The following is a 14105-nucleotide window of genomic DNA, read 5'->3' on the forward strand; positions in this document are numbered from 1 at the left end:
TACCTTTTATTCCTGAAAATATGTCCAAGGTCCCCTCCTTTTCAGTCTATGAGAAACCTTAATTGTAGTTCTGTGCGTGGGAAGGAAGGAATAAAAATGCCTTACAGCCTGTACTTTCACTTTCACACTGGGGTAAAACTTTGAGGAAATACATTCAACTAAAACTGCAAAAAACTTTTAGAAAATATTACATTTTTAGACAATGGAACTTTTCAGGAAATCTCCCAGAAATCTCCAATGGGCGGCTGGAGAGATGGAAGTGTGGTTTTTTCCTCCTCTTTTCTCCTCTGCACTTCAGTGTTATCTGTCAAATGAGTCATAGTGATACAAGCAGAGAGCTTTCATCCGTGTTCAGTGTTGAACATCAAGCCAATATCATATCTATTGTTCCTAGCTATGTCTGTAGAGTGTGGTTGAATGGCATTAATGTGTTGTTAAGATCCTTTATTAACTACCCTGTCCCTGACAGTGTGGAGTGAGAATACACCGGTTTAGCGAAGAGACAAAAAAACGTACACAAAGGACTGCTTCGCACTTCTAGTTTAGAACACTGATGAGGATATTGACTGTATTGATCCATCTACTAACCCTCATAGTAGTGCTATGTTCGCTGGAAATGAAAATTCACAGTGTAGTGTGTCTCAATCTTAGCATCCTGTATAACAGTATTTTATCCTCATCCACAAAGCACAGGACGCTGGACAAAGAACTCGGGCAGAGAAAGAGAACAATATCCACTTTTTCCTACTCTACCAAAAAGTTATTTATTGAGCTAGTGCCAGCTCCTATATTTCGACCATATTGTGGTCTTGGTCGGGGCCACCCTCCACGAGGCTCTCCATTACCCTTCTATGGAGAGGGCAGCGGAGCCAAAATAATTAGGCCCTGAGCCGTGGAACCGTGGAGTCAGTATGTGTGTGTGTGGACAGCTGTGAGGAGAGGACACGGCCATGCTAGACAGAGCTATCTCATTACAGCCCATCTCCACAGGACTAGCTGCTCTAGCTCTGACTGCTCAGGACAAGATGGACGCCTTCTCTACGGGAACCAGCCCGGGCTAATTAGCAAGGAATAACGACTAGATGATAGTTAGAGGGAAGAGAGAGGGAGAGAGGAGGATGGAGAGAGTAAGAAGAGAGATATACAGTGATGTGTGTAAGGTTGTTATGACCTGTAGGTCAAGTCAAATAAAATCTCAATCGTATTCATATATAAGCTAGAATGAGCTTCACATCACCTCTGATCTCAGTGTTATTATGTTAATTTTCTGCAGGATAACCGAGCAGAGTGTGTTTAGTTCAGAGCCATGAAGACATCATTTCTGAGAGAGAGAGAGAGAGAGAGAGAGTGTACTAAAGTCTTTCCATGTTCTGACATGCATCTCCAGTCTCCTATTCCTTCTCTGTGCTTTGCACAAAAGATCCCCCTGTACCTCTGTCTGCCTGTGTGTCTGTGTGTGTGCGTGCGTAGCCTACCGCTGTCCCCACTCACGACGTTAAAAGAGCAATCGATACCTGGAGATAAGTTCAATAAGCCAGAAATCTCATACAGCTGTTTCGGCGACTTAAGACATTGCTCTCAGTCTGCCGCTTGCCTGCCGGGCCGCCACACACTGAACACTTCCTCAGCCCAGATGACCAGAAGCTATCAGATAGCCATTGGAGGATTAATAGAACTTTAAGCCGGAGGCGGCGGTGATTGTACATGCATCATTTTATTCACTCTAATGTAGGATATAATGCTGGCATTAGACATAACTGACAACACCAGGTTTATGGACCTGCAGAGATCTTTCTCTCTCTCTCTCTCCTCTGCCACAGTCACACCGTAATGAAATCAGCATGTCCATTAAGCCTTAGTGGAGACAAAGGAGTTTTGGAGGGAGTTTGTCTGTCTGCCGTGTCGGTTTCTTGAGAAATGCGGCATTGCCTCATCAGCCTATGAGAGTTTTGTCGTGTGTATGTGTGTGCATGTGTGTCTGCTAAAGTCAGTGAACAGAGGAGGTATATCTGCTATGGCAGCTGGTCTCTAGCCTCCTGGATACGCGCTGATGCCTTCTCTCTTTCATTATGCACACTAACAATACTGCTCTAGGACAACCTACTCCCTCCATCCTTCTCGCTCTCTCCCTCTCCCTCTCTCTCTCACCCTCTCCCTCTCTCTCTCTCTCTCCCCCCTTTTTCTCCCTCCCTCCCTCCCTCCCTCCCTGCCCCTCTTTCTTTTTCTCTCTCTCGTTCTCGCTCGCTCTCCCTCCTTCTCTCTCTCTCCCTCTCCCTCTCCCTCTCTCTCTCTCACCCTCTCTCTCTCTCCCTCTCTCTCTCTCCCCCCTTTTTCTACCTCCCTCCCTCCCTCACTCGCTCTGCTCTGTTCTGGGGAAGATAATCAAAAGAGATTCTCTTTAGAGGAAAGAGAGGAAGAGGAGAAGTCAACAGGAACGGGAGGCTTTTGTCAAGTTCAGACTGAGGGCCACTTAATTTGGACCCCCTCCAAAAAAGGTGTTTTCTTCCCATCAGCTACAGTGTATCATAACTCTGTAATGAAATGTCTTCCCTTGGCCTACTGATAGTAGGGCTTAGAGATGCAGTAGAAAGGAGGGTGTTAAAGGTTTGGATGGTTTTGAAACTTGCCCGAGGCAGGCAAGAACTGCTAATGACCAACTAGGAATTTTTTTAAAAAGAAGGGCGAATGATCAAATCAAATCTCAGACCAACTGACAAATCTAAAGTATCTAAAGCATTCCGAGATCATGAGGCCAAACATCTTAGGTTGCTTGAGGACTCTTGCCGTCGAGTTTAGAGTAGAAAAATAACATATCTTCATTATATCCATTATTTCATTAGCCAACTCACCCGCCCACCTCTAAGCTCCAATGGCACATTACTAATGGCTACACAGCCTCTGTGCTCCCTTCCACTGTGAAACACAACAAAAGGCTGGCTCTGGCTCCTGCTTCCACATCCTGATAAACTATGTGTCACGGGTTTCTGGCAGTTTAATAATCATTATAATCAGCTGCCTTGTTGAGCCAAGAAGCACTAATCTCATTATAAACCCTGTGGATGTTATCCCTCACCAGATTAACTGTATGGAACTGCTACCCACATAATTACTGCAGGGTGGATGGAGGGTTAGGGTACAGCGAAGAAAGGCTTCTATATGCCAGAAGCATGTAAGTAATGGATCACAATCAAGTGAATTAATAGGCTAATGCATATGTCTTATAGGAGAGAAGAGGGGGGTGGGAGCAAGGATGGGTGGGAGCGAGGGAGATAAAGAAGAGATACATATGAAGACAAGAGAAAGAGAGGAGATAAAAGAGAGATAAAGAACAAGAGAGAGTGGGGGAGGAGAAAAAGGGAGGATCAACAGTAAATGTTTAGGAGGAGGAGGGAGTTTAGTTATTATAGTAAAGCCTCCCCTGAGGTAACCGTTTAGTGTGGGATAGAGGGATGGAGGGATAGAGGGATGGAGGGATAGAGGGATGGAGGGATAGAGGGATGGAGGAAAAATAAAGAGAAGGACGGAGAGAAGATGTGTCCTCATTACTGGGGGCCTGTGTGTGCGTGTAAGTGCATTAATGTATTTGTGTGTTTGTGTGTGTGCGTTCCTGCGTGTGTGTGACTATGTGCATGCTTCTTTGCGTACGTGCATGTGTGTGTGTTGTCTCCCCCATTAGGAGTATAGATGTATGGCTCACACTGCTGGCAGCCACGCCACTCAGTCACTCTCGCTCCTCCTCTCAGCTCCTTCCTCTATGTTATGTTTTATTAATCTGGGTTGCAGGGTGGTTTCTGCATCAGGCCTATCAAAACACTCACTCTTCTCTGTTTCTGTCACGATGGGGAGTGGGGAGACCTTTGAAGCCTGCAACGCTCGTTCAGCCGGTCCCTCTCTCCTTTCCTGTATTCTCCCCCATCAGAGATTTTACCCAGCCTAAATCTCTCTCTCTCTCTCTCTCTCTCTCTCTCTCTCTCTCTCTCTCTCTCTCTCTCTCTCTCTCTCTCTCTCTCTCTCTCTCTCTCTCTCTCTCTCTCTCTCTCTCTCTCTCTCTCTCTCTCTCTCTCTCTCTCTCTCTCTCTCTCTCTCTCTCTCTCTCTCTCTGAGATCCACAGGGAAGAGCTGTTGGCAGGGTATTTAGTGTTTATCTCAGATTAGGAGGATGTTGCCTCCAGATACTGATCTTAGGTCAGTTTCGACTTTCTCCCCTTAATGGTTTAGGTTAGGATTAGAAGAGAGTAAGCTGATCCTAGACCTATGCCTTGCAACTGTATCTTCAGGGATTTGTATCCCTGCCTTTTAGTAGGAGTATAACTTACCTAGAATCCATTCTCTCTACCCACAAACTACACAGCAGAAAGCCAAGCTCATCTCAGACCAAACATAAGCCCTAATGTCTGAATGTCTTCAATCTGAAATTCCCTACTCCCTACTTCAGCTCTGAGCCTTGGTCTCATCTCACCATAGCCCACCACTAGACAGATCAGTTGGCGGTTTTGGACTGTTTGGGTCTGCTGGGTGAAAGGTATACCTCAGCCTGCTCTTACTTATCCAGTTACATAGCTGGGACCTAGCTGAAGACCTGTGTGTTGATTAAAGGGCCTCTAACCCCATTCTCCTTGGGGGAGGTGGTGATAGGGTACATGTGTCTGGTCATGTGAGATGTACTATAAAGACCAATGAGGGTGAGGTCGATGAAAGGACTTTGGTGTGTTGAATGGTTGTTAGGGCTACCCACTGAGGGGTGAGTTTGAGGTTTGTCGTGTGTGTGTGTGTGTATGTTGTGGGAAAGAAGGTTAAATGTTGTTGCTTACACTGACACAGTGAAGGTCATGGTTAACGATGCAGAATAGTGTGACATTTAAATGTCGATATCTCCATGTTACTACTTTCAGAAATGGCTGAGGAACCATGCTTCACTGACTTGTACTGCTGTGGTCAAATTGCCCTTATAAGGCACATACTGAACAATTATATTAGTCAGCTTGGTTGTATCCAGTAATCGTCATCAGAGTAGCTAATATGGTTTGGGACAGGCTGTTTCCAGAGAGGACGTGAGTATGAAGATGTGTTTGTGTGTATCTGTGCGTGTTTGCGTGCGTTTAAGTGTGTGTGTGCGTATATTTGTGTATGTGTGCATGTGCAACTTGCATCAGTCGTGTCTGCATAATCGGCCTCATTGGTTGGGCAGGGAACAGTGAGCAGTATTGGGCCGTATATTAACACCAATTTGAAAGGCAGAAATACTTCCTGAGGCTGTGCCATGATTTATTTCCACACTGATGAGATGGAGTCCTCTCCCATTTGCAATGCATGTTCCCCCGCTGTTGTGCTAAGCAAGGGATGCACGGAGAAGAAGTTGTTCCCACTCACTGATAGTATGATATTATCAGTGTTCTGCTTCTCTGTAGCATCAACCAGAGGGCTATCTTAGTGGACTCACGTGTTTGTGTGTGTGTGTTTGTGTTTGTGTGTGTGTGTTACTGCGGCAGCATCTCACATAGCACCTTATTCCCTATGTAATGCACTACTTTGGACCAAAGCCCAATGACGCCCTGTGTAGTCCTGATATATAGGGAGCTGTGTTGCACTACTAGCCAAATACTAAAATTAGACAAATGAGTCAACAAGCAGTCTGGACACTTCTCTCTCTGTTGTAATTATGGAAGGCAGGAGGAGACAGACAAACAGATAGGCAGACAGGAGCAAGCGGCGAGTGGCGGCGTCTAGTGTCTTTGAATTTTGGTGGGCGGGGCTGTGTGTATGTTTGTGTCCGTGTGTGTGTCTGTGTGTGTGAGTAGCGTCGGGCCGGGCGGCTGTGTGAAGGCAGATTAAAGATAGACGGATAATGGTTTACCCAGAGTTCTCTGGAATTCTTCTCATTCATTACCACTGGCCATGCACAGAGAGAGAGAGTGAAATAGAGAGAGAGAGAACTTTCCATTTCTCTCTTATTCTCCTAGTATCTCTCTCACTCCCTTTCTCACTCTGTCTCTCCTGGCAACTCTCCCTTTCGTTCTATCAGATATGATACATTCACCGTTGCCATGATGAACAGCTTTCTGTAGGAATGTCAGTAATGAACAGCTCTTTTAAGATGTATGTTTGTAATTACATTACTGCTTTGATGGCCAGATTCTCAACCCGCGCTGCTGCCACGCTGAAATATTGGATTTCAACGCTTCATAAGAGGAGAAAGAACCAGAGAGAGAGAGGGAGGGTGAGAGGGAGGGAGAGGAAGAGAGAGAGAATGGATGAGGGGGCTGTGAGTTTAGCATAATCGATGGAGAAAGAAAGCCTATCTGTGAAACACTTTGCACCCGGGGAGGTAGAGGTTGTTTACGCACGCACTCACACACGCACACACACACACACACGCATGGACGCACACACATACATACACACATTTTCTGCATAATTAATATGTGTGAAATCTGAGCCCGGCTCATTAGGGTGACAGGTAGACACAAGACTACTGAATGAACTTCTGAAAAAGATTCCCACTTTGTAAGAAACAGAATAACAACCTTAAACCATACTTACAACATACAGTAGGTAATACCCAAGCATGTGTAATAATCGTTAAGGTGTATATATAAGTTAGAAATTTTTTTTTTTGTGTTTGACTAAATCGTGTGTTTCTGTGAAAATGCAGAACTACAATGATATTGTACAATCTTACAGAATGGTAAATTAGCTTTCTGTGTGATGAATGATACACAGTGTGTCATCTTGTTAATTCTTCACTTTCTCTGCCTTCCAGGAAGTGCCGGTACTCCAGTGGTGTTTAATGAGAACGGCGACGCCCCCGGACGCTACGACATCTTCCAGTACCAGAGCACCAACCGCTCCACCAGAGAGTACAAGGTCATAGGCACCTGGACCAACAAACTACACCTAAATGTGAGACTAACATAATAGCAATACTATCTTTTGTGATCTAGTGTTGTCGTATAGTGTCACATTCAGAGGCATTCATACATAGCCGGGTCCCTGCTCTGTTTGTGCCATAATGTCAACATGTTTGATGATAGCACAAACAGCTCTGAGATCAGGCAAATTGTATAGATATCAGCATTTATTCAAGATCAAGTCTTGAAACTTCAGATTTTTATTAATTCGTTATCATCCAAAACTTGTTTTTGTGTCATGTTTGGGTCCCATCTTGTCCCAGTTTTTGTCCTATGACCATACTGTATGTCAGAGTAGTTGATGTGTTCCTGAACGCATAGAGTTACTGCTCAGCGCTTGAATTTCAATGAGCAGCTACTTGTTTTTCAGCTGTTACTGATTGGAATACACACACACACAGTCTTGTACAGCTAACCTTGTGGGGACACACAATTCAGTCCCATTCAAAATCCTATTTTCCCTAACCCCTAACCCTAAACCTAACCCTAACCCGTACTCTTACCCTAACCCTAACCTTAACCCAAAAACCTAACCTTAACCCTAGCTCCTAACCCTAACCCTAAAACTAACCGTAGCTCCTAACCCTAACCCTAAACCTAATTCTAACCCTAACACTAATTCTAACCTTAAACCTACACCCCCTAGAAATAGCATTTGACCTTGTGGGGACCAACAAAATGTCCCCAGTTGGTCACATTTTTGTTCGTTTACTATTCTTGTGGGGACATCTGGTCCCCACAAGAATAGTTAACATCCGCACACGCACGTCCGCACACACACACACACATAAACACTGGAACACTGGAGGGAGGGATGGATACACACACACACAAACACACAGGCCACAGGAGGAGTTATGACTAGGTAAACGAGCAGCGTGTTCTCACACAGACTCCTAGAACAGACACGGTTGGGCTGTACTCTCTGAGGGATCTTTAAACCATCTGCTCTAGTCGTGCGTTCAACTTTCCGGTATAAGCGAATACGTTTGGACAGTAGAAGCTATATTGACTGGACTGGAGACTTGGAGACTGGAGACTTGGAGACTGGAGACTTGGAGACTGGAGACTTGGAGACTGGAGACTTGGAGACAAATGGAAGTTAGGCTCAAATGCTGAATTTCAATGTCTATTGAACTTATCTTTTCTTCCATGACTGAATGTCTCTTGTGCATTCTCTTTGTTCTTCGATCTGTTTACCTTGGCTGGACTGGGAGGTAGCAACAGCATACTATTCCCTCTCAGCTGGCTGCTGAGAACTAGAGCCAGAATAGCCCTATTCCATATACATTTTGTTTCACCTTAACAAGTGTTTTGAATTCAAGGTTACAAATAAGTATCCAAATAATTGAAAGAGGATTCACCCAAGTGGCGGAAGTTACTGTTTCTTCTCGGGGTAAATCTCTTCCCTTAGGATCAGTTGTGCCGTTGGACATGCTTTTCTTTCATGTTCATAATGCTTTATGGGATAACTTTAATGAGGCCTAAAGTATTTTTTTTATAATTATCAATTATACCCCAAAAAGTTCATGGCCAGGCTTAATGTGTTTTTGAGCGTTCATAATTCAAGCATGGCCGGCTATCGCTTTACCACAAAAAAACTGGAAGAGATAATAGCACTAAAGGGAAATAATATACAAAAATGAAACGACACATACAGACAGGTTTCATTTCTCCTCTGACGACTGAGTAGTTTGACCCAATATTGGTAATTTAATCTAGTTCTAGATTTCTCCAGCCAGCCAGTTTCCTCTAGTTCTGCTGGATCAGTACTTTGTGTGCGTGTTCAGAGATAGAGAGAAGAGCTCCGTTCCCATCACCCTGGGCTGTGTTATAAACAGTTTATTACACACACACTGCATCAGACTGATGCAGATGGCCAATCTGTGCCAGCTCTGATTACACCAGTTTAATTTCTATTAGATTTATGCCTAGCAGGCGAAACAAGGGACATGATAAGAAGTTCTGCTTGGGCTAATTACTTTGTGAGTTGCACTTTGGGAAATGTTTATGCAGGTACAAACATTTTAACGACAGTAGGCTTTGAAGAAGGCTATTACACAGTCAGAACTATTCTAGTCAGAACATTCCTTAGCCAGAAAGTCTAGAATAACAACCATTCTAGATCCAAAACCATTATTGAGTCCCAACCTATCTGTCCTCTGATTGGTTCTCTCCTCTCTCCTGTGACCTTATGACCCCAGGTAGAGGCCATGCAGTGGCGGGCAGGCGACCCGTCCCTCCCTGCGTCTGTGTGTAGCGTGCCCTGCCGGATGGGTGAGAGGAAGAAGATCGTGAAGGGTGTGCCGTGCTGCTGGCACTGCGAGCGCTGCGAGGGCTACCACTTCCAGGCCAGCGAGTTCAGCTGTGAACTGTGTCCCTACGAACAGCGCCCAGACGCCAACCGAACGGGTTGCCAGAACATCCCCATCATCAAGCTGGAGTGGCACTCGCCCTGGGCCGTCATCCCCGTCTTCATCTCAATGCTGGGCATCATCACCACCACCTTCGTTATCGTCACCTTTGTCCGCTACAACGAAACGCCCATCGTCAGGGCGTCCGGCCGCGAGATGAGCTACGTGCTGTTGACGGGCATTTTCCTGTGTTATGCCATCACCTTCTTGATGATCGCGGCGCCCGACGTGGGCGTGTGTTCCTTCCGGAGGATATTTCTGGGTCTGGGGATGTGCTTCAGCTACGCGGCCCTCCTCACCAAGACCAACCGTATCCACCGCATCTTCGAGCAGGGGAAGAAGTCCGTCAGCGCCCCCCGGTTCATCTCCCCGGCCTCCCAGCTGGTCATCACCTTCTCCCTGATCTCGGTGCAGCTCCTGGGGGTGTTTGTGTGGTTCGCCGTGGACCCGCCGCACACCTTCGTGGACTACGGCGAGCAGCGGACCCAGGACCCGGCGGCGGCTCGTGGCGTGCTGAAGTGCGACATCTCCGACCTGTCCCTGATCTGCTCCTTGGGCTACTCCATCCTACTGATGGTCACATGCACTGTTTACGCCATCAAGACCAGGGGAGTGCCGGAGACCTTCAACGAGGCCAAGCCAATTGGATTTACCATGTACACTACCTGCATAATCTGGCTGGCGTTTATCCCGATCTTCTTCGGGACAGCGCAGTCAGCGGAGAGGGTGAGTGGAACAGCTTTTATAACGGTAAACACACAAACACGCAGAAAAGTGGAGCCTGTGTGTTTCTAATGAATGAATGATTTTGGAAGAATGGTCTCTTTTCCATCAGTCAGCTAGTGATTTACAATGAAGCTATCATAATAGCTTAAGTATAAAGCCTCACCTCCCCATGTGAATAAGACTGGATTTTCTATCTGAGTGACTAGAGCCAAGTCTTTGCAGGCTTTAATAAGAGGCTTATATACATCTCTCTCTCTCTCTCTCTCTCTCTCTCTCTCTCTCTCTCTCTCTCTCTCTCTCTCTCTCTCTCTCTCTCTCTCTCTCTCTCTCTCTCGCTCTGTGTGTGTCTGTCTGTCTGTCTGTGTTTTGGTGTTTCTATCACTCTTTGTGTGGGTGTGTCAGACAGAACATTGCATTACCTCTTGCCTCAGCTCTAGGTGATAAATTAGCAGGTTATATTCAGCCCAGCAGGATCTGGGATGCTTGAGAAAACAAAAGGTAGTACCTCTGTATTACACACCTGCTGTGTGCTGGAGGTCAGGTTTGAGCTAGCTGCACTTGGAGAGTGGTACTTCCAGGTCATGTGAAAAGCATTTCTGCACAGCGGAATTTCAGTGAATTTTCCACTGCTGTTTGGCCAAGGGTATATTTCAGATGCAACACCTCCGCAATCTTAGAGACAGAGGGAAAATAGCTGGGACACTATAAAACATTAAATACCCACAGGAGAGGGGGAGAGGTCCTCATTAAAGCTCATCACTGACTCATACCCATTTACTGCACTCTTTTACTGCACTCTTATATTTCTCCTCCCTCTGTTGCCAGGCAGCTGACACACACTCGACTAGGTGAAAAATCGGTCGATGTGCCCTTGAGCAAGGCACTTAACCCTAATTGCTCCTGTAAGTCGCTCTGGATACGAGCGTCTGCTAAATGACTAAAATGTAAAATGTAATGTAAATGTAATTATTGGCTCTATTTCGGGGAAGAGCTCATTTGAATAATACTCAGCATGCTTTGCAATTGTTCATTTTTACATATACAGTGGGGAAAAAAAGTATTTAGTCAGCCACCAATTGTGCAAGTTCTCCCACTTAAAAAGATGAGAGAGGCCTGTAATTTTCATCATAGGTACACGTCAACTATGACAGACAAAATGAGAAAAAATATTCCAGAAAATCACATTGTAGGATTTTTAATTAATTTATTTGCAAATTATGGTGGAAAATAAGTATTTGGTCAATATAAAAAGTTTCTCAATACTTTGTTATATACCCTTTGTTGGCAATGACACAGGTCAAACGTTTTCTGTAAGTCTTCACAAGGTTTTCACACACTGTTGCTGGTATTTTGGCCCATTCCTCCATGCAGATCTCCTCTAGAGCAGTGATGTTTTGGGGCTGTCGCTGGGCAACACGGACTTCTCAACTCCCTCCAAAGATTTTCTATGGGGTTGAGATCTGGAGACTCCAGGACCTTGAAATGCTTCTTACGAAGCCACTCCTTCGTTGCCCGGGTGGTGTGTTTGGGATCATTGTCATGCTGAAAGACCCAGCCACGTTTCATCTTCAATGCCCTTGCTGATGGAAGGAGGTTTTCACTCAAAATCTCACGATACATGGCCCCATTCATTTTTCCTTTACACGGATCAGTCGTCCTGGTCCCTTTGCAGAAAAACAGCCCCAAAGTATGATGTTTTCACTCCCATGCTTCACAGTAGGTATGGTGTTCTTTGGATGCAACTCAGCATTCTTTGTCCTCCAAACACGACAAGTTGAGTTTTTACCAAAAAGTTCTATTTTGGTTTCATCTGACCATATGACTTTCTCCCAATCCTCTTCTGGATGCACTCTAGCAAACTTCAGACGGGCCTGGACATGTACTGGCTTAAGCAGGGGGACACGTCTAGCACTGCAGGATTTGAGTCCCTGGCGGCGTAATGTGTTACTGATGGTAGGCTTTGTTACTTTGGTCCCAGCTCTCTGCAGGTCATTCACTAGGTCCCCCCGTGTGGTTCTGGGATTTTTGCTCACCGTTCTTGTGATCATTTTGACCCCACGGGGTGAGATCTTGCGTGGAGCCCCAGATCGAGGGGAGATTATCAGTGGTCTTGTATGTCTTCCATTTCCTAATAATTGCTCCCACAGTTGATTTCTTCAAACCAAGCTGCTTACCTATTGCAGATTCAGTCTTCCCAGCCTGGTGCAGGTCTACAATTTTGTTTCTGGTGTCCTTTGACAGCTCTTTGGTCTTGGCCATAGTGGAGTTTGGAGTGTGACTGTTTGAGGTTGTGGACAGGTGTCTTTTATACTGATAACAAGTTCAAACAGGTGCCATTAATACAGGTAACGAGTGGAGGACAGAGGAGCCTCTTAAAGAAGAAGTTACAGGTCTGTGAGAGCCAGAAATCTTGCTTGTTTGTAGGTGACCAAATACTTATTTTCCACCATAATTTGCAAATAAATTCATTAAAAATCCTACAATGTGATTTTCTGGATTTTCTTTTCTCAATTTGTCTGTCATAGTTGACGTGTACCTATGATGAAAATTACAGGCCTCTCTCATCTTTTTAATTGGGAGAACTTGCACAATTGGTGGCTGACTAAATACTTTTTTTCCCCACTGTACGTACATTTATATTTAGTTCATTTAGCAGACACTCTTATCACACCTGTCACGATCGTCAAAAGGAGCGGACCAATGCGCAGCGTTGCGAGTGAACATGATGACTTTATTATTTAAAGCAACCACGAAGAAAACAACAAATGACGATACGTGAAGTTCAAAATACTGATACAAACTAACAGCAACACGGAAACAATAACCCACAACACAAAGGAGAAAACACACAGAATATATATGGCTCCCAATCAGAGATAACGAGCCGACAGCTGACACTCGTTACCTCTGATTGGGAGTCATCGACCAATCACCACATGACACAAACAAAATGAAACTCACCCATCCCCAACACCACCAAATGAAATACACCCAAACACAAGAAAATGAACAACCCTGGCTCAATATAAACGTCCATAGAGCCAGAGTGTTACAGTACCCCCCCCTAAAGGTGCGAACTCCGGGCGCACCAACATCAGGACTAGGGGAGGGTCTGGGTGGGCGTCTGTCCATGGTGGCGGCTCTGGCCCCGGTCGTGATCCCCACCCCACCACAGTCACAACCTGCTTCGGTAGCCTCCTCCCAATGACCACCCTCCACCTAACCCCACCTGGACTAAGGGGCAACCCCGGACTAAGGGGCAGCATCGGCCTAAGGGGCAGCACCGGGCTAAGGGGCAGTACCGGACTACGGGGCAGCACTGGGCTAAAGGGGGCGCACCGGACTCAGGGGCAGCACCGGACTAAGGGGCAGCACCCGGGCTAAAGGGCAGCACCGGGCTAAGGGGCATCACCTGACTAGATGGCGGATCCTGGCTGGCTGGCTCTGGCGGATCCTGGCGGGGACGGCTCTGGCGGATCCTGGCGGGGACGGCTCTGGCGGATCCTGGCGGGACGGCTCTGGCGGATCCTGGCGGGACGGCTCTGGCGGATCCTGGCGGGACGGCTCTGGCGGATCCAGGCTGGACGGCTCTGGCGGATCCTGGCTGGGACGGCTCTGGCGGATCCTGGCTGGACGGCTCTGGCGGATCCTGGCTGGACGGCTCTGGCGGATCCTGGCGGGACGGCTCTGGCGGATCCTGGCGGGACGGCTCTGGCGGATCCTGGCTAGACGGCTCTGGCGGATCCTGGCTAGACGGCTCTGGCGGATCCTGGCTAGACGGCTCTGGCGGATCCTGGCTAGACGGCTCTGGCGGATCCTGGCTGGACGGCTCTGGCGGATCCTGGCTGGACGGCTCTGGCGGATCCTGGCTGGACGGCTCTGGCGGATCCTGGCTGGACGGCTCTGGCGGATCCTGGCTGGACGGCTCTGGCGGATCCTGGCGGGACGGCTCTGGCGGATCCTGGCGGGACGGCTCTGGCGGATCCTGGCGGGACGGCTCTGGCGGATCCTGGCTGGACGGCTCTGGCGGATCCTGGCTGGACGGCTCTGGCGGATC

The 14105-nt window shown here is 46.9% G+C and overlaps 1 protein-coding gene across 3 annotated transcripts in view; it reads left to right on the forward strand.

Annotated features, from left to right (window-relative positions):
- Positions 1-14105, forward strand: part of grm8a (glutamate receptor, metabotropic 8a) — a 260782-nt gene that overhangs the window by 213624 nt on the left and 33053 nt on the right. For all 3 annotated transcript variants that reach the window (XM_041857313.2, XM_041857312.2, XM_041857314.2), the window contains 2 exons: positions 6761-6900; positions 9113-10048. In XM_041857313.2, the coding sequence (XP_041713247.1) occupies positions 6761-6900; positions 9113-10048 (1076 nt within the window). The remainder of the gene's footprint in view (positions 1-6760; positions 6901-9112; positions 10049-14105) is intronic.

The sequence above is a fragment of the Coregonus clupeaformis genome, chromosome 30 (genome assembly GCF_020615455.1).
Source record: "Coregonus clupeaformis isolate EN_2021a chromosome 30, ASM2061545v1, whole genome shotgun sequence".
In the NCBI taxonomy this organism is placed as follows: Eukaryota; Metazoa; Chordata; class Actinopteri; order Salmoniformes; family Salmonidae; genus Coregonus; species Coregonus clupeaformis.